Genomic DNA, 21,523 nt, shown 5'->3' on the forward strand with positions numbered 1-21,523 from the left:
CAAGCGAGAAACTGTAGTCCTTTCTTTTTAACCAAACAACGAAAAGGCAAGCTATTCTCTCATGATCCCACCGTTCAGTCTACATACATAGCCTTTTGGAATATCTGTGTCCTCATTGCTTCCAGGGTCATTTTCTAAATGCTGCTTGATTTTTTCTTCTAGTCCCACAGCATCTGCTCCTTGATATTGATCAATTCTCACTTTGTTTCGAAAAAACAAAAATGTAGGTGTTGCTGATATATTGTTGGTGGCAGCTGTTCCCTAGAATTGGCAAGTTAAACAGTGTTACCAATGAAAACAAACGTTGAGTCATTTTGAATATTCATCTGTATATTTATAGAATTAAATATCAAAACCGTAAACTAAAAACATATAAAGTCTTCATAATTGTTATTTAAGAAAAAGCAGGCTTATCCCTGAGAGCTCACCTTAGGGTATAGCAAAATTAATTATCCCATATCCACAATGAAGAATGACCCTACACTTTTATGATTTTTATTATTAACTGATTCATCCAGCGAAATAACTAGTTTCAGATACAGAAATTGTGCTTCACACCAGACCCATTTGAAAACCAAGAGCCAATCTCCCCATGAATTTCTCCTATAAAAATGACTTCTGGTTTCCTATCAAACATACTGCAACAAACATCTTTCTAAATATTGCCTTAACCCCACAATTTTATAAGACTACTTGAAAGAAACTAGCTAATAACCATCATGGTTTAAACTTTCATGACAATACTAAAAAAAAATTAAAACAAATTTGCCACCTTACATATTCATATACAATGAAGACGATTACTATATTTTCCTAAAAAAAAAAAAATATAGATAGGGATGTCTTCTGTAAACTTTGTAAGTGAAAAACCAATAACTGACCTTTTGAAACAAAGAGGTCCAAAAGAAATACAATACAAGAAATATTTTAACTTTTCTAGTATCCATAATAAAAAAGAAACAAGTAAAATCAATTTTAATATATTCTAGTGAACCCAATAAATTCATTTTCAGCATCAACAAAACAATATGAAATATTTCATTTTTTTCTTTCATATTAAGTCTTCAAAATCCATTATGTATTTTACACTTTCAGCTCATCTCAATTTGGATTTGCCAAACTTCAAGTGTTCAATTAACACATAACAGTTAGTGTCTACCATATCAGACATTATAGCTCCAGGAGAAAGCACTTTGAGATCAGAGACAGTGAATTCTGTACTTAATATAAAGGCAAGTGATGCAGTCTAACAACACGTGACATAAAAACTTAAAACATGTACTGCAGGGTTTATGCCAAATCCCCAACTACAAACTTCCTAATATTCTAAAAATTTTCCACATTCAAAAATTTATCAAAGTTAAAGCCTCATCCAAAAAAGTTACAGTGTTGCACAGCTGTTCTAGAATTAATGACTATTTAGCATAGAAAGGCACTTTGCAAAATTCCTTTTTCCTTAACAATGTCTACATATGCAAATAGAGAACTATCACACAGTCATTTCAACTTAAGTCATCAGGGCAATTTTCCTACAACAATGTGGTTCAATCAACAGTAATCAACATTTTAAAGTTTCTGCTGAGTATATATATTTGAGGTGAGATTCTGATCAATATAAACTATACCAAAGAATTCCTTGCCATAGCTTTATAATCAGTAGGAAGATATATAATTCTAGATTTGCAAAAGATAAAGAAATGTAAAACCAGATGATTTATTAATGTATTATATTAATTACAATATTAATTGCACATCAGAGAAAATATTAGTCCAAAACTGAAACAGGAATGTGCCACCCTTCTTAAATAAGGTAGCCAAAATAAATCTGTAGTATCATGTCAACATAACATTTTCCTATCTTCAAAAGTATACTAGTTTCCATGTGCATAAAGAGATAAATCAAAGGTGACATTTATGTTGGATTTCAAACTGATGTGAAAGTAAATTTAAAATAAAGAGACTCTTCCCTTACCTGACACTGATGTACATCTACTTCCAAGAAAACAGCCTGAGGATATTTATTACTCATAGAACTGAATGCTGGGGCAATCCTCAAACATGGTCCACACCTGTCAGAAAGGGAAGACACAGTAAAATAACGTGAAGAACACTCATTTATACGCTAAAGTATAATTGCCAAGTTAAACATAAAACACTGATATTCCCAGTATCAGGTTCTCTAGTCTTCTCCATAGGAGTAATTATATGCACTTGTATCAACACTACTTTGTCTTATTTAGTATAGATACCACACTGTCTTCATGTCTAATAATGTTAGGTCTTCTAGCTTTTTTTTCTCACAAGGAGAAATTTTAAAAAATCTAAATAAATGGAGGGATATACTACAATTATGAGTTACAAAATTCAATGTTGCCAAGAGACTCATTCTCTTCAATTTGATCTTCAGAGTTACTGTAAAATTCCAGATTTTCTTATAGAAATCAACAAATGTAAATTCTAAAATTTACACAGAAATATCAAGGATCATGCAAGCCCTTCTGAGGTTCAAAACTGAAGAAATTACACTATGAACCAATATTAACTATTATAAAGCTTTCTTAATTAGGAGCATTTCCAGCATCAATTCAGATTAAGGATCTGTAATCAGAAAGTCCAAAACATTTTTAAGTGCTGACATGATTTCAAAGCATTTTGGATTTCAGATTTTTGGATTAGGGATTTGCAACTAGAAAAATCTATGCAAATATTCTGAAATCCCAAAACTCTGAAACCTGAAACACTTCCGGTCCCATTCATTTTGGGTAACAGATACTCAACATATCCAAGGATAAACAGACTAATATAAAAACAATAGAGTTCAGAAACAAACCCATCTCAAAGGGGTCACTGCAGGGGAGCAGACTGGGCCTTCCAAGGGCATTGGGGCAGTGGCAGGGCTGGGGCAGTGGCAGAAGTAGAGATGGAACCCAGGGAGGTGGAGAAGAGGCTAGGGGAGGCGGAGGGCAGCCCTGGGAAAAGCAGCAGCACAACAGGATGGGGAAGGGGTCAGACTCGGGGATTTTTCTGCAAAGGGATCCTTCTGCTGCCAGCACCAAACAGAGCAGAATGGATGCCTAAGAATTCATAAATTGTTCAGATTGATTTACTGGAGTGGATGATTCAATCATGTAAGTCATCCAGCAATTATACTTTAATGGGTATTATTAAAAGATAAAGTATTAATTTCTAAAAGAAAGCAACAAACACATCCTACGTGGAGTAACCCAATTTATGAAAAACCTGACAGCAGTGCTGTAGGGAAAAGATGGTGTTTTCAACAGTGATCAATCAACCGGATATTTATGTCAGAAAAAAATTATCGTGACCCTATATCTCACACTATACACAAAAACTAATCACAGATGGGTAATATAAATATAAAAGGTAAAATCAGCCTTTTAGTAGAAAAAAAAAAGATACTTTAAACTTTGTAAGAATCAAAGATTTTTTAAACAGTACACAAAAAGCATCAGACAACAAGAAAAGGATTAACATACTGGAATATATTTGATAAACTATAATATACTAAAATTAAAATTTTCGGCTGGCACTGCAGCTCACTTGACTAATCCTCCGCCTGAGGCGCCAGCACCCCGGGTTCTAGTCCCAGTTGGGGTGCCGATTCTGTCCCGGTTGTTCCTCTTCCAGTCCCGGGAGGGCAGTGGAGGATGGCCCAGGTGCTTGGATATGGCCTCCAAACTCATTTAAACCCCAAAATCCTCCGTTAACAGCACTAAGATGGTAAAGATTTAATTCAATTATGGCATCTAAGAGGTGGGCCTGGTGAGAGACCCTACGTCATGGGAACATCTCGCTGGAAGATAATTCTCACAAGAGAAGCCTGAGTCAGGCATGGATACTTTCTCTGCTTCCCTATCTCACCATGTTCTTGTTCCTCTGCACAAAGCCCTCTATTGCCAGCCTCCAACTTCACTAGATGACTGGACCAATGGGGCCCACCCAATCTTGGCCATGAACCTCCAAAACCATGAGCCAAAATAAACCTCTTCTTTCCAAAGTAGGTTGCTTCAGATGGTTTGTTTTAATAACAAAAAGTTAACAAAGAACTTATACCTCCAATAAGTAAAGAACCCCTATAATCAATAAGAACAGAACTGACACCCAAAAGAAAAATGAGTAAACTCTTGGAACAGATACCCAATATATGATGTTATCCAAACAGTCAATACAAATGAGAAAGATGTTCCACTTCATTAGTCAATAGGGAAATCATGGAAATCCAAAACCATCTCAACCAAAACAGCTACAAAAAAGAAAAAGTACCAACAAGCATGTGAAGCAACTGAACTTTTCATATATTGTGACAGGGCACACTAGTGTGACTAGCTGGGGGGTGAGGTATGAGGAGTATCTGCTAAATAAACATGCCTACCTATATATATACTTACATAAATACATACCTATGTGTATACCTACACATACCCAACAGACATGCTCACCTTAGGACATCTAAACAGTAACATTTCTAATAGCCAAAAGCTATAAACTATTTATCTTCTAAAAACAATAGAATGGTTAATTAATCACAATTATTCAGGCTACACAATAATGCAAAAGACTGCTGTAAAACCTCATGTAGTGGGTTTTATATATTGCAGCACAGTGAGTTACGTTGCATCCTGCAACACTGGCATCATCCTGTATTAGCGCTGGCTTGAGTCCTAGATATTCCACTTCCGATCCAGGTCCCTGCTAAAGGAGCCCGGGAAAGCAGCAAGGATGACTCAAGTTCTTGAGCCCCTGCTATCCATGTGGGACACAAAGATGGAGACACAGTCTGGCTTTGGCCTGGTCCAGCCCATGCTAGAGTGGCCATTTAGGGAGTGAACCAGCAAATGGAAAATCTTTTTGTCTCTCTGTCTTTCAAACAAATCTTTTAAAGAAGCAGCAGCAGCAGCAATATTTATGGTTACATAAAACTATTACTTTAAACTTTATAAATGGAAATATAATTTGATGCATCATTTTTAAAGGTTCACTGGGTCATATCTTTACACTTAAAAAAAAAAAAAAAAACGCAACCCAAAACCCAAAAATCTCACTTCTAACAAAAAGTCTAGGGGCCTGTACCGTGCCACAGTGGGTTAAAGCCCCAGCCTGCAGCACAGTTGAGTCCCGGCTGCTCCACATCCAATCCAGCTCCCTGCAGGTGCACCTGGGAAAGCAGAAGATGACCAAGTCCTTGAGCCTCTGCACCCACATGAGAGACTGGAAGAGGCTCCTGGCTCCTGGCTTCGGATTGGTTCAGCTCTGGCCATTGTAGTCATCTGGGGAGTGAACCAGTAGATGGAACACTTCCCTCCCTTTCTCTGTCTCTACCTCTCTCTGTTTCTCTTTCAAATTTTAAAATAAATTTTTAAATAAATCTTTTTTTTTAAAAAAAAAAAGTCTATGCTATTTTTAAAACATTTACTTGGGGTTGGCATTATGGCATAGCAGTTGAAGCTGCTGCCTACAATGCCGGCATCCCATATAGCTGATGGTTTGGTAGAGCTGCTATACTTCAGATCCAGCTCCTTGCTAATGTTCCAGGCAAAGCAACTGAACTGGGCCCCTGCACCCACTTAGGAGACCCAGAAGAAGCTCCTGGCTCTTGGCTTTGGATCGGCCCAGCTCCAGCCGTTGTGACTGTTTGATGAGTAAACCAGCACCTGGAAGATCACTCTCTATGTGTCTCCTTCTCTCTCTCTAAACTCTGTCTTCAAATAAATAAATAAATATTAAAAATATAAATGTTTATTCAAATTCACAATATAGAAGAAAATTAAGGGTGGCAAGTTCATAACAACAAAAATTTAAAACCATCTAAATGATAGTCCCCAGAAAAATAGTTTAAAAACTTATTGACAATCCATACCAGGTCATAATTTGTACTACTGGGGGGAAGGGTTGAATAAGTCTTGTGATAAAATGTTCTCTATATCCAAAATTTTAAAAAAGTTTTATTTATCTGAAAGTAAGAGAGAAGCAGAGAAATCAGTCTTCCACCTGCTAGCTCACTCCCCAAATCCCCGTAAGCCCACAACAGCCAGAGTGAGCCAGGTCACATGCAGGAACACAGAAATCAGTCCAGGTCTCCTCGTGGACGGCAGGGCGAGCCAACCACCTGAGACTCCACCTGCTGATTCCCAGGATGCACATTAGAGTAAGCTGGAATCAGAAACAGAGGCTGGGACTCAACCCAGGCACTCCAATATTGGATACGGGCATCCCAAACAGCGTAACTGTTGTGCCTACCCCTCTATGACCACATTTAAAAATTACATATATGTGGAAAAATCTATTAGGCAGAACATAATAGTTAATGTCAACTACTTTTGCAAAGTGGGATTGGGAAAAGAAAGAGTTGACAGGAGGCTTTTTAAAATATTCATGTCCTTGGGGCCAGCATTGTGGTGTTGCAGGTAAAGCTGCTACCTGTGGCACTGGCATCCCATCTGGGCACCAGTTCAAGTCCCAGTTGCTCCGCTTCTGATCCAGCTCCCTGTTAAATGGCCTGGAAAAAGTAGGAGATGACCCAAGTGTTTGGGCCTCTGCCACCCATACGGGAGACCCACGACCCCACATGGTGGTCACCGTCCACTGCTTTCCCAGGCACATCAGCAGACAGTTGGCTAGGATGTGGAGCAGCCAGGACTGGAAGTGGCAGCCACAGGGGATGCTGGCACCACAGGCGGAAGCCCCACCCGCTATGCCACAGTGCTGGCCCCACAAAATAAACTCTTATTTCATGAACTCGCTTACTGTTCTTCCCTGTTTGCTAGTGGCCAGTGCTTTGTCTTGAGAAAAAACTTGTGTAAACACATACAGATTTTAAATGGAAATAGAAAACGTATGTGTTTTCCATTTTTTTAAAGTGTTACTTTTATTTAATTGAAAGGCAGTTACGAGGCTGGTTCTGTGGTACAGCAGGTAAAGCCACTACCTGCAGTGCTGGCATCCCATATGGACACCGGTTGAAGTCCCAGCTGCCACATTTCCAATCCAGCTTTCTGCTATGGCCTGGGAAAGCAGAAGATAGCCGAAACACTTGGGTGTTTCGTGAGAGACCTGGGAAAAACTCCTGGCTCCTGGCTTTGGATTGGTGCAGCTCTGGCCATTGAGGCCAACTGGAGAGTGAAGCAGTGGATGGAAGAGCTCTCTGCCTCTGTATAACTCTGCGAAAGAAAGAAGGAAACACAGGAAAGACGGATGGGAGGGGAGGGGAGGGGAGGAGAGGAAAGGGAAAAGGAAAGGGAAAGGGAAAAGGAAAAGGAAAGGAAGTTACACAGAGGGACAAGGACAAAGGGAGAGAGAGAGACACCTTCCATCCCCTTGTTCACTCCTCAAATGGCCTCAGGCCTAGGTCTGGGCCAGGCTGAAGCCAGGAGCCAGTAGGTCCATCCGGGTCTCTCACAGGTAGCAGGGGCCCAAGCACCGGGGCCGTCCTCCACTGCTTTCCCAGCTGCATTAGCAGGGAGCTGGAGCAGAAGCAGAGAAGCTGGAACTTGAACCCACCATTCAATGAGGTGGGCAATGAGTACATCAATTTTTTAAAATCTAGGTTCTTGCCTCCCACAGCAATAGAAATATTAAGTAAAGACTGGTACTGTGTGCAGAAAGGAACAGAGTTTACTTAACAGTGACGGAATAAACGAACGTTCACGCCCTGCAAGTGTGGGCCATCCCATATTGCAGAATACCAACATGAGTTGGTCAAAGAGTTGACCATAAACAAGAGGAAGGGAAAAACTGAAAATGGTACCTATAATTGGGAAGGCTAATATGAGAGTGGAAGAGGCGAGAGTGGCAGAAACCAGTCCATGGTATAAAAAGTACAAACAAGAACGGTACGTTCCAGTGCATTATGCTGTGGAAAGAGTGAAAATGGGAGCAGTACCTACTTCTAAGCGAGGCTCATAATAGAAAGAGAGCTCTCTCTGCCTTTCACCTCTTTTTATAAGGAACAAAGTGGTACCCAAATGAAATACACAGATAGGGTGGTGTCTTAGCATGTGCCCTGGTCCTGGATGCTACAAGTGCATGCTGGGAAGGTGGGCATATGGAATTGGCAGTTAAAAGAAATAACATCATTGTGGGGATACAAGAGTTTCCACTCTCCTAAACTTGAACTATTTACACCATATTACTGGCACATTGATATGGGATGTTGGTGTGGCAGGTTGTGGCTTAATCTGCTGAGCCACAATGCTCACCCCTCTTCAAGGTGTTTATGAGAAAAATTTTAATTCTGAGATTCAAGCATAGTGGGTAATGTAATGTTTTATAGCTTGGAAAGGTGCTTGAGAACCTAGCCCTTCTCATTTTATACAGAGAATTCAAATGACTTGTCCTGACTTACGCTGTTACACATTTTATTCTTCAATGTTAGTGTTAGGAAGGCACACATCTTATTTAAAATAAATAACATTTCAATGATTGTAGTGTGAAAATATGTTACTGTATATGTGCACATATCTATGTACATGTTTGTGCTTCTCTGCTCTGCAGTTTATTTTGACTTTCAAGTTAAGTTTCAGACTGTTGTGGCACAGCAGGTTAAGCTGTTGCCTCCAACACCAGCATCCCATGAGTGCTGGATTCGAGTCCTGGCTGCTCTACTTCTGATCCAGCTCCCTGCTAATGTGCCTGGGAAAGCAATGGAAGATGGCCCAAATTCTTGGGCCACTGTACCCATGTGAGAGAATCAGAAGAAGCTCCTGGCTTCTAGCTTTGAACTGGCCCAGCTCTGGCAATTGCAGCCATTTGGGGAGTGAACCAGTGGATGGAAGATCTCTCTCTCTCTCTCTTTTTGAAATTCTTCCAAATAAAATAAATAAATCTTTTAAAACATAAAAATAAAACCTATCTTCAGTCCTTGGCAATTCTTGATGTTAATAAAATATTATATGTATAACTAATATTTTATTTGGGCACGCTACCATAGCCATTAGCATTCAACATACTCAAATATACTGACATCCTTCTTGAATGGTATTATTAGCCTCCCTCCCTCCTCTTAAATCAAATAGAGAAAAGCACAGACAACAAAATATACAGATAATCCAGACTTCCTCATAATAAATGAACTTTCACACACTAAAGGACACATGAAGTAGGTGAAATGACAACTGACAGAGTGGAAGAAAAAACTTCCAAATCAGACATCTGATAAAAGGCTAATATCCAGAATACATAAAGAACTCCTAGAACTCAACACAATAACAATCCAACTCAAAAATGGGCAAAGAGCATGAAACAGACATTTCACCAAAGAAAATATACAAATAGGCTAATAAACACATAAAAAAGAAGCTCATTTTTTCACTGGAAAAATCCAAATCAAAACACAGTAAGATACTACTTCACATCCATTGGGGTGGCTATTATCCGAAAAAACAAACAAACAAACAAAAACTGGAAATAACTGTTGGGGAAACTGAATCCTCATGTGTTGCTGCTGGGAATAAAAAATGGGATGGTACAGTCACGTTGGAAAACACTTTAGCAGTTCCTAAAAAATTTAAACATATACTTTTAACTCCCCCAAAAGAAGTGAAAGCAAAGACTCAAAGAAATTCCTGTACAATACTGTCCACAGCAGTATTATTCACAATAGCCAAAGGTGAACATAACACATCTGTCAACAGATGAGTGAATAAACATGAAACACAGATGAATGAGAAGACATTATGCTGAGTGAAATAAGACAGAAACAAAAAACAAATGTGAATTCATTTATATGAAACACCTAAAATGGGCATATCCACTGGGAAAGAAAGTATAATAGAGGCTGGGGGAGAGGGGGCTAGTTACTGTTAAATGGACATTTTCTTCTCTCAAGTGAAGATGAGGAGTTATTGTTCAATGTATACAGAGTTTTTGTACAGGAAGACAAAAAAAGTTCTAGGAAACAGCAGTGATGGTAGCACAACACTGTGAATAGAACTAGTATCATTAAACTATGTTGCTAAAAATGGTTAAAATGGTCAACTTTACGTGATACATATTTTATCACAAAAAAGAAACTAAAGAGGTGAAGGCATTTGACACAGTGGTGAAGACATCAGTTGGGATGCTACATCCCAATCAAGTGACTGGGTTCTAGTCCCAGCACTGCTGTTGATTCCAGCTTCCTTTAAACGTACACCTGGGGGCAGCAAGTAATGGCGCAATTAGCTGGACCCTTGCCATCCATGCAAGATCTGGATGGAATTCCTGACTCCTGGCTTTGACCCAATTCCACCTGCTGTAGTCATCTTGGGAGTGAATCAGTGAATGGGAACACTGTCTGTCCATCACTGTGCTTCTCAAATAAAGAAACTGGAAAAAAAAAAAAAAAGAATTTCTAGAGCCAATGACAGGTTTTGAACAAGATTACAACAATCCTTATACTGTTTTCATGAAATTAATTTAGGTTGAAGATGGATAAAGCATCAAAGATGAAAATAAGAGGGAAAACTTGAGACAGAGGTGAAAAGGAAATGAAGAAATAGGTGCCAGAGAACCATGCCCTGGGCCTAAAACGGGAATGTTAACTTTAACCTAAAAGATTTCTTAAAGGATTTTATTGGATATAGTTGCTCAGGGCTCTAATACTGACCCCCTTCTACTAAGTCTGCGGTTGGATCGACAACGAGTTCAGACAGAAATGCATTAATGGCAAACACATCAAAGGTACATTAAAGGCAAATAAACCTTACCAGTTTATAAATGTAACCTAAGCATGTTTTTGAACTAAAAATGTCCTCTAACTTCAACTGTTTACTTACTCTCAGCTTCTACAAAGAAAATGTAATTCCCATTCCATTAAAATCCTCTTTTAAACATTAACAGTAACAGACTTCTTTACTAGTCAATGTCTGCAACTATGCTTATGCTAGTGGAAGTTCATATTGCTAGCGGAGTTCCTGCAGTAGCAATGTTTCCTCACTTTTCTCACTTTAATCAATAAATTATTTATTACTATCCCATCTCACCCTCTGCTAGGGTAATGGGGCCAAAAAAGAATATATTTTTGAAGGACAAAAACATAAAACCTACAAATGACCAGAATTAGAAATAAACTAAAAGTGACATTCTTTGTTGAAATCAACTCTTCCCTTTTCCACTGAGCCTAGACACTCAGCAAACACATAAAAGCATTCCCTTACTATTTTTTTAAAATAAACTTATGTTTCTATTCCATTAAGATTTATTTATATGAGAAGCAGAGTTACAGACAGAAAGAAGGAAAGACAGAGAGAGGTCTTCCATCCTCTGGTTCATTCCCCAAATAGCCGCAACGGCCACAGCTGTGTGGATCCAAAGTCAGGAGCCAGGAGCTTCTTCCAGGTCTCCCAAGTGGGTGCTGGGGCCCAGGCACTTGCGCCATCTTCCACTGCTTTCCCAGGCCACTAGCAGGAAGCTGGATTGGAAGTGGAACAGCCAGGACTCGAACAGGTACCCATGTGGGATTCCGGCACAAGAGGTGGAGGCTTAACCTACTATGCCACAGCCCCAACCCCTACTCCCTTACTATTAAGAATATATACAATACAAAAATGCTAGCACCGAGAAAAGGCATTTATACAATTGATATACCTTTTAGACATGTCTTAAAAGATACAAAAACATCTAGCTCTTCCATTTGGTACATGTGAAAGTCCAATTTTCATGCCAGTACTCTATCCCACACTATTAAATCCAATATGTTGCCCCAGTTCAATTCTATGTGAGACTGGTCCAAAAATATGTCCTAACTTGCTTTCTTTTCTCTCTCTCTCTCTTTTTTTTTTTTTTTTTTTTTTTTTGACAGGCAGAGTGGATAGTGAGAGAGAGAGACAGAGAGAAAGATCTTCCTTTTTGCCGTTGGTTCACCCTCCAATGGCCGCTGCGGCCGGCTCATCGCGCTGATCCGAAGGCAGGAGCCAGGTGCTTCTCCTGGTCTCCCATGCGGGTGCAGGGCCCAAGGACTTGGGCCATCCTCCACTGCACTCCCGGGCCATAGCAGAGAGCTGGCCTCCTAACTTGTTTTCATCTTGATCTGCATCCCTCTTACCCCTAAAACTATCTGGTCGTAATATCATCACTTATGTACACAACATTCACTGAACCGTGTGCTAGAAGTGACATTTGTTGCTCAGACTCAAAACACTGCCTTACATAGTTTTTTAAGCAGTGACAACAGAAGTAGAGTGTTCTAGAAATGGGGACACCAATAGCAGATTGCTTCAAGTTCGTGTGTATGTAAATAATGGCAGGAGGTCAAGGTAAGCCTGGTACAGACACAAAGGGAGATCTGCAAACACACTCTCTGAAATGATGGTTCTCCACGCCAACTTCCAACATGTCAGCACTGCACACCCATTATAAAAAGCCCACCAGCTCTGACAGTTGCTGTCTTTTTAAGATGCGTGTTCTCTTAAATCACCAAGGCTAAAGCGGAGTCTGCCAGACAAGACGTCTGGCCCCTAACTATCTCTACTGTCACTTGTGTGACCAGACGCAATCGCGTCCACAGGGGAGCCGTAGTGACTACGTTACTAACCACACGAGGAACAAAAACCTTAAGCAAGTTAAAATGCATCTTGACCCAACATTAACAACTCATGAAATCGGCGGGCCTTGGGACTACGCACTACGCAGGTAAGTTGTGGACAGCTGTACCGAGATGCAGTACTGAAGACGACCAAAGCGGTCAAGTAAGCTTCCAGAATTCCTAGGATGCTGGCCGGCCCCCGGAAGTGGGGGACTGGCACCACCCGCGGCGGCTGCAGGAGGCAGGCGTCGCAGGCCGCCCCCGGAGCACAGCTTATCCGAGGCCACAGCAGGTGAGGACCTCCGGGGCTGGCGAAGGCGGCCAAGTCTCCCTGCCCGCCTCGAAGCCGGTGCAGAAATGGGGACTGTCGCCCGAGGGCTGAGGCCTGATCCTGCCGGCGGCCCGCGCCGGACCCTCCGGAGCAGAAGTCGGCCAGGGAACTGGGACCAGGAAATGGAAGGCACTGACGGACAGGGGCCCAGAGGGCTCGGAGCCCGCCTCACCCTCTCATGGTGAACTTGACCACGGCGAGTCTGGAGCCCGCGCCGCTCAGCTCCGGCTGGAAATCCGGGTCGCTCCCGACCGGCTTCACTCCCACCATCCTCACGGAGGGCCTGGAAGGGCGGCCGCGACACCACCGGCTTCCAAAATGAAGCCGAGGAGAACCCGAGAGAGGAAAGGGAGCGGCTCGGGGGGCGCCGAGGCCTGGACGGAGGAGGCAGCGGCCGCGCTGGCTGCTCCCAGGGCTCTCTATGCCGAGTCACGCCAGGGAGCGGAGCGGCCGAGGGGGCGGGGACGGGAGGGGGGAGGGAGAGGCGAGGGAAGGAAAGGCGTGCGGCACCCAGCAGCCACCGCGCGCCAGGGCTCCTGGCGCCTGCGCACCGCGACGTCATTTCCGCGCCGTCCGTTTGGCCGGACCACCGCCCAATCCTAACACTCAAAGCATGGCCCCACCCTCGACTGAGGGGAGCGACGCAGGCGCAGACGTGTAGTGATCACGCGCACAGGCTGAAGCTGCTGCTCCAAACTTCCTGTATTCCTCCGCGTTTTCCACACTTTACCTTCTTCTTAGGCGTGTCCTGTGGCACAGCAGCGAGAGGGCTATTCCTTTCTGTCATGTGTTCGTGGCTGCTAACAAAACAGACTTTAGGAACTTTATGGGTTCCATTGCGTGTGAGCGCTGTCCATTGTGTCATTCAGAAAGTATTGTGCACCCAGAGATGAAAACACATCCTCCAGCTTTACGGAGTTCACAGTCTAGCGACAGACACAAACCACACAGGAACGAAGTTTGAACGGGAAACAGTGGAGGCAGATGGGATGGGAGGATGGCACAGGGTGGACCTGCTGGATGCGAACCCTGAATTGAATCTTGGAAGAAAGGATGATGAGAAGTAGTGGTATGCTAGGCAAACCGAGCAGCAGGCGCAAATGCGTGGGTTGGAGGACAGTTAATAAAGTTTATTTAGCGTATGATGTACCAGGCAAGATGTAAGCTGTGTGTGTGTGTGTAGGCTCATTTCATTCTCATGTGATATTAGCACAGTGTAATCACTTTGAAAGCACGGATGGACTGGGGCCAAGAGGGCTTAGAGCCGGCCTCACTCTAATGGTGAACTTGACCACAGCAAATCTGGGAGTCTAGAACCCGTGTCACACAGAGGCTGAAAATCTGGATCGCTCCGACAACAGTAAATCTTCGCAACTTATTTTATAGTCATGGGCAAGCCACTAACTTGTCTGTTTCTTGTCTATGTGAATTAGTAATACCAAGGGTTAAAGGATAATGTACATGAAGAAGCACTCAGAAATCATAAGCAGTGTTGTTTTAGTCAGCTACAGCCACCCTGACAAAACACAGTCTAGGTATCTTGCACAATGGAAAATTATTTCTCACAGTCTGGAGACTGGAAGTCCAAGATCAAGGTGCCAGTCAGGTTGGCTTCTCCTGAGGTCTCTTTGCTTCGTTTTGTACGGCTGCCATCTCACTGCGTCCTCACTTGGCATTTTCTCTGTGTGTGCATGCACAGATACATACAGTACTGGTCTCTTCCACTTTGTACATCAGCCTTATCAGATTAGGGCCCTACCATCTTGACCTCATTTAACCTTAACAACCTCCTTAAAGGCCTTATCTCCAAATGCAGTATAAGCATATATACATATATATGAGGCTTAGGGCTCCAACCTATAATTTTAGAAAATTAGTTTAAATTTTTTTAAATTAATTTTCCCACTGCCCTTCCATCTTGCCCCCCCCCCAAAAAAAAAAAAACAAGCAGGAAGAGTCTCAACTAAGGCAAAGGCAGTTATAGTAGATAGGAAAGGGAAACAGGGCTTTCGAAAGCAAGATCGTACAAATTTACGGATTCCTGGTGCAGGGTTGCACCAGGATTGTGGTGCAGGGTTAAGCCCCTTCTCCAGCCCCACTTTGCTTTGCTGGCGTTCTCTATCAGAGTGCCAGTTCAAGTCCTGGCTACTTTGCTTCAGACCCAGCTTCCTGCTAATATGCGTGGAGAGGTAGCAGATGATGGCTCAAATGTGTGGGCCCTGGAATCCATGTGCTTGGATGCCAGCTTCAGCTTGGCCCAGACCTGTCTGTTGCAGCCAATTGGGAAGCGAACCAGAGGATGGGAGATTAATATCGCTCCTTCTCTTTCTCTCTCCTTCTCCCTTCCTCCCTCCCTCCTCCATCATTCTACCTTTCAAATAAGAAGTCTGTTTTTAAAAGAAGAAAATTAGATTCCTGAGAATCAAGATGAAAAGAGGCATTGTAAAAGATCTAACAGCTGCATTTTGATGTTTGTTTTCCACTTGCTCATCAAGAAGTACTCTGGCATTCTACACCCTGCTCTCAGCCCTAAGAAGCTGACATGTATGCACTGTCCCAGTTGGATACCCTACTGGAGCTTCTTGTTGGAGATTGGGGAGGAGGGGGTGCAGTTGGGTAGAAGAGAAGGAGATCCAGTTATTCATTCTCTGAGCTCCCTTGCTGCTATGTTGCCACAAGTTGACTGTAAATCTGTGGAAAGCCACAGGTCCTGCCACACCATTCCTCTATTTGGGTTCCTGTAACCACTGTCTTCTCTTGTCTCTTCAGGCCTGGAATCAGGAATCACTCCTGGCTGTTGGCAGCACCAGAGCCCTAACTGAGAAACCCTGGCCTGCCCATGTAGCGCAGGACTGGCTGTAAAAGAGAATCCTGAGCTTTGCATAGACAACAGAGACACTGGCCACCATAATCCAGTGCAGGTGCTCAGAGGAAGCAGAGGCACCTGGAAGCTGTGATCTCCTCGATAAGCCTCCCTCGCTTCAGCATGGACTGCCTCCAGCCACCTAACACTGCCCTCACTGGGAAGCCCAGAAACAAGCAGGTAGTCCTCCATGCTCAGACACTTCACCGTCAGAATGTCAAGAGAGGTATTTAGGTTTGAAAAGAGCTACCATTCTTACCTATTCTCGCTCCCTGGAGCCTTGTTGTAAAACTTTCCTACTCACCAATCAATCCTTTATGTCTTTGTCTACACTTTCTCTTGAGCATTACCACTACTTTTATAGTCTTTTGAAACCTGTCTGCAAGTTTGTTAATACTCCCCTTACTAAGATTTCCTCTATTACCCATATTAAAAGTGCTATCATTTTCCTTTGTGTCTCTGCTGATATAAAAAGTTTTAAATGGTTAAACACCAGGAAAATTGGGGGTTTGAAGGTTAATATAGAAATATAGAAATCTGAAGATAAATATAAGAGATAGACATCATAAAGATAATTTTTGATTCCACTAAAGTTGATTAACTCATCAGGAAATATACCAAAAAAAAGTGATGCAATAGAAATTTAAGGTCAACTACAAATAAGTAAAATGTGGAATGTTCATAAAGAAGCAGGAAAATGAATCAAGACAAAAATCACAAAATTCCAGGATCAAAGACCAAAGAGATGAAGAATGAGAAATACTGATGAATCATTGGTTTTCATCCAAACAGTCACTACAGTTCAGTGAGTTAAGATGAGAGTCGATTCAATAACCACAACAAAACTTTCAGGGCCTCCAGTGTATCAGGCTCTGTGCTAAATCCCCAGATATTAAAGATGATTGTCATGTGCTCCAGTTCTTGGGAGAGCATGCCCTCCTCACAACATTCCAGAGACACAGGCAACGTGGGGGTTATTATGCTCAGTCTACTGATGAAAAAGTTGGAATTCATATAAGATTGTAATTAATTCTGAGCCCACAATTAGACTGCTGTGTAGCCCTCTCTGGATTGCACTCAAGTCAATGTAAGAACAGACTTTGGGCCGGCGCCGTGGCTTAACAGGCTAATCTTCCGCCTTGCAGTGCCGGCACACCGGGTTCTAGTCCTGGTTGGGGCGCCGGATTCTATCGGTTGCCCCTCTTCCAGGCCAGCTCTCTGCTATGGCCCAGGAAGGCAGTGGAGGATGGCCCAAGTGCTTGGGCCCTGCACCCCATGAGAGACCAGGAGAAGCACCTGGCTCCTGGCTTCGGATCAGCGGGATGCACCGGCCGCAGCGGCCATTGCGGCCATTGGAGGGTGAACCAATGGCAAAAAGGAAGACCTTTCTCTCTCTCTCACTGTCCACTCTGCCTTAAAAAAAAAAAAAAAAGAACAGACTTTGTGTACGTACATGGAAACGTTTAGCAGACATTATTGCAATATGATACTCTTTTAGGTGAGCTTTACTCATCTGTATTTTCTTTTTTTATTTAAGGATTTATCTTATTTATCTGAAAGGCAGAATGACAGAGAGGGAAAGACAGAGAGAGATCTTCCATCTGCTGGATCATTCACTAAAAGACCACAATGGCCAATGCTGGGCTAGGCCAAAGCCAGGAACCCAGAACTCCATCTGGGTCTCTCACATGGGTGGCAGGGCCCCAAGCACTTGGGTCATCTTTCACTGCCATCCCAGGCACATTAACAGGGAGCTGAATTGGAAGCTGAGGAGTCAGGACTCTATCCCATGCTCTCAGATTTGGAATGCCAGCCTCACAAGTGATGGCTTAACCTCCTGTGCCACAAAATCAAGCCCTTCATATGTATTTTCCAAATTTATTCAGTGATTGTATATAGTATATAATAATAAGGCACACAGTTAGAGGGAAGGAAAGTCCTACATTAAAAATAATATTTACAGTTAATTGACCCCCTGTGTAATTTAACTGATGCTTAATTTCTTTAAAATATGTTTTTACTGGGTGAAGTTTTCCCAAAAGATACCAATTTTATTCTAAATCACCACCTGACCACCCCTCTCCAAGTTTCACTAGAAATTTTGCAAAAATCATGCAGACTAGAAAACCTATGCAAGGATGACTTACAATTATTCTTAAAGGAAGGGGGGATGGTCTCTTCATTCCTGAGATTAGCATATTCAGAGATGCCAAATATGTTATAAACTTCCCCCTCTCCCTCTCCTTCCTTTCCTGTCCATGGCAGGTTATGATGCCATGGTTGCCCTTGGAATTTTCAGTCTCAGAATTCCATTCAGCAGCACCCACTACCAGAGCCAGCGCTCTGGATGAAACCTCTCTGCCATTCCCATCTTTTGCTATGACTATTTTACTCTGAAATTCATAGTTCTAAGAGTAATAAGTTATTTAAAACATGGGTTCCCAGCTCACACTTTGACATTCTGATTCAATAAAGCTGTAGCATTCCCAGGAAACTGCAGTTTAAAAACTCAGGGTGATTCCAAAGCAAAAGGTCCATATTTTGGGGAACGCTGGTGACAACGTGTCTGCCATGTCTATGAATGTTTATATTATACTCAATATGTACAAGACACAGTGGTATTGCTTTGAAATACTCTCTTTTAAGAACATCAAAAAGGAGATGAAGCAGCTCTACATAGCTAGTAAATTAAAATAAGTGCCAGGAGAAATGCATAAATAATATCCCATACTGCTCAGAAAAAGTAGAGAATATTTTCAGGGGAATGATCACAGAATACTTTATGAAGAAACACACTCTCCTAGTGCGGTCTAGATAAATCTAGGAAGGGAATGCACAAACTTCTCAGGAATGACTCCTGACTTTCCTCTCTGTTTTTCAAGAAGACAATGTTCTTCAGAGCTCCATTCCTGTAGTCCAGCCAGCCACTCAGGGAGGCCTTTTACCACGTCTCATAGCCATCATGGGTTCACTTTGTTAATTTCACAAATAGTCTACTGGAGCTATGCCATACGTATCTATTTTTCTCATAGCACTTTGTATACAGTAAGTACAAAACACATATTGGTTGAGTAAATGAGTGACAAGTAAACATATTAAGTAAAAACTTCAGTCCACAGAATCAAGTGTACAAGAAATATTACTTTTTACCTTATAACTCAATTTCATTTTGGCTCTGGGTTTCCACCTCCTTGCTGTATCTAACTAGAACAAAAACTTACCTCTTATCTCCTCCTCTGCCTGGGAAATATGCCAGGTTTCTAGAGTTGGGGTGGGAGTAGAGTCTTGGGGTGCAGTTCTCTAGGATCACTGTCTTCTCTACATGCTGTCTTCAAGTCCAGCCACACTCTGCTTCCTATGACTATTTCAGAGAGTGGGGTACCTATCTGCCATTTTTCTTGGAGTTTTTACTTCCCTCCCATTCAAGGAACAAAGATCTTGAGCATTCTTTATTTCTTCTACATTTCTATAAGAGAACCTATTTTTTGTCCAAGGGAAACTCATCTGATTCTGTATTTATTCAAAGCATTTTATCTGTACCTGTAATTTCCCATCCTTCAAAGTAGAACTAGAAACTCTGCAACCAAAAATTGATATACCCTACAGATATGTTTTCCTTGGCCACACCTCGTAGTATATGTGTGTATATATGCATTTATGGTGGTATACTGTTAGTGATATTATAGCTTTGTATTTTCCTTGGACTTTCTAGTTGTCTTTCTGTTTTTTGTTTTCTGAAGCTTGGAGCCAGGTGCCTCCTCCTGGTCTCCCACATGGGTGCAGGGCCCAAGCACTTGGGCCATCCTCCACTGCACTCCCTGGCCACAGCAGAGAGCTGGACTGGAAGAAGGGCAACCGGGACAGAATCCAGCGCCCCAACCGGGACTAGAACCCGGAGTGCTGGTGCCGCAGGCGGAGGATTAGCCTAGTGAGCTGCGGCGCTGGCCATCTTTCTGTTTTCTTACGCTATTTATCTGTATCATAGGATTTATTTATTTTTGGAAATTTTCAATTATATTGATCTTATGTTTTGTCTCATTTTTAGTTTGATATCTTACTTTTGGAGAGCCCCTTTGCCTCAAGTTTAATCTGGATTAGTTGCTCTAAATACCTGACATATGGCTGTCATTCTAGAATTTTCCTTCACTGATCATTTGGGTAAGTGGATTCCCGGAATCCACTGTTTTTTACTTCCATGATTTATTCCCTATGTTTTAGGAATAAATCATCAAGTAACTTCTTATAAAAATACATGGAAAATAACTTTCCGAGTCTTTGCATGTCTGGAATGCCTATTTTATTCTCATATTTTACTGACAACTTGTATAAGTATATACTTCTCTATAGAAAGCCATGTTTTCACAGAACCTTAAAGGCATTGCTTAACTTTTCTCTAGTTTCCTATTCTGCTCCTAAGACTGGTTTTTAAGGTGAGTTTTGGTTGCAGGTTTATTTTTTCTAACATTCCCTTTTTGTGTATTGGGATATATTTCTGTTCAGTGTGTTCTGTACTTTAAGATACACTGTCAGTCTTCTGGCTAGAAGGGCTACCTATTATTGCTCTTGCAATTCACTTGCAACAGGAGGCGTTGTTCTATTTCCCTAGTTCAAAACCCTCATTACCCTATCCTAAAGGCAAATCTTCCATGTGTCCCTAGGTGGCGCAAAATCTTTTTAAGTGTAGCATTTTCTCTTAGATAACAATGCTTCTTTAAACAGTGTTGTCAAGTATCAGATGGGTCATTTGTCTCACTAATGCTATATCCTTTGGTTTTCGACAATGGTTAGTGTCTTAGAAGTCATGGCTTCGTAGAAAGCCATGGAATGATTTGTCATGGTCACAGATCTCTCTGGGAGCATAAAGGACTGAAAAATACACATAACAGTCTATGTTTTCTCTTAGTCGCTTGTAGAGCTCTTTTTGTTAGCAGCAGCATTGTAGATATTGTCTACGTAGGAAGGACAGACAGAGGAAAAAATGATAAAAACCTTAATAAAAGGTTTTATTGTATTCAAAGTCCTATCTTAGGCATACCCTCAAAGAAACAATCCTTTCCTACCCCCATGCATACCACATATATGCCTTTATCATTCAGGCCTTTCTTGAGCACCATGCTCAATCTTTCTTCAGGGGCTGCTCCAAGAATCTTGTAACTTCAGCTCTCACAGTCTATTTTTTATACCACATGGATTCCTTTCTCCACACAGGTTTGTTCAAGGTTCTGGTTCAAGGCTCTGGTGGGCCTTTCTTTTTCGTGGGAAGCTGAGAAGAGGGAAATGTTGCTGCAGTTGGCGGTGATGGCTGCAATTTGTACTCACTCAATTTGCTTATTTTCTCTAGCTGATCTTGGTAGTTAGGATTGGTCCCTCCAAATCCTCACTGATGAAGTATTTGAGCACTCCCAGCTTTATCACCCTAACTCCTTCCTAGAGGACTGCAGGTGTAGCAACTAGAGGAATGTCTAGAAAACACATCCTGTTACTTGGTAAGAAATGTTCTTATTTAGTGGAAGTCATAAGATAGGAAGAAAATGAGAAGTCTAGGCAGTTAACTTTCATGCCATTGAATAAGTGCAAAGGGAAGCTCTTATTTACACAAGATGGTTTTAGTTACAAAATAATCACTCAAAGAACATTTATTAAGCTACTCTACTTCCCATCTTCTGCTTTTTCTCAGGCCCCTGCCATTCATGTGGGAGAACCGGATGGAGTTTCAGGCCCCACCTCATCCCCACATTGTGGCCATCTGGGGAGTGAACCAGTGGATGGAAGAGCATTCTCTCTAGCTCCATCTCTCCCACTCTGTAAC

General features: G+C 41.9%; 1 protein-coding gene and 1 long non-coding RNA gene across 7 annotated transcripts in view; one reads left to right on the plus strand and one right to left on the minus strand.

The window, feature by feature from the left end:
- Positions 1-13,324, minus strand: part of TXNL1 (thioredoxin like 1) — a 34,451-nt gene extending 21,127 nt beyond the window's left edge. For 5 of the 6 annotated variants that reach the window (XR_009866826.1, XM_062201716.1, XM_062201717.1 and 2 more), the window contains exons 1-3: positions 13,024-13,324; positions 1,973-2,069; positions 88-261 (exon numbers count right to left, since the gene is read on the minus strand). Coding sequence is in view for 5 of the 6 variants with exons in the window: in XM_062201716.1 (XP_062057700.1) it covers positions 88-261; positions 1,973-2,069; positions 13,024-13,121 (369 nt within the window). In the remaining variant the exon portion in view is untranslated. The remainder of the gene's footprint in view (positions 1-87; positions 262-1,972; positions 2,070-13,023) is intronic. The other variant, XM_062201718.1, reaches the window with a different exon arrangement.
- On the plus strand, positions 12,756-21,523 carry LOC133767288 (uncharacterized). The gene is made up of 3 exons (XR_009866827.1): positions 12,756-12,812; positions 15,621-15,894; positions 21,392-21,523. It is a non-coding gene; the product is annotated as an uncharacterized LOC133767288 (long non-coding RNA).

Source organism: Lepus europaeus, chromosome 9 (genome assembly GCF_033115175.1).
Source record: "Lepus europaeus isolate LE1 chromosome 9, mLepTim1.pri, whole genome shotgun sequence".
NCBI lineage: Eukaryota > Metazoa > Chordata > Mammalia > Lagomorpha > Leporidae > Lepus > Lepus europaeus.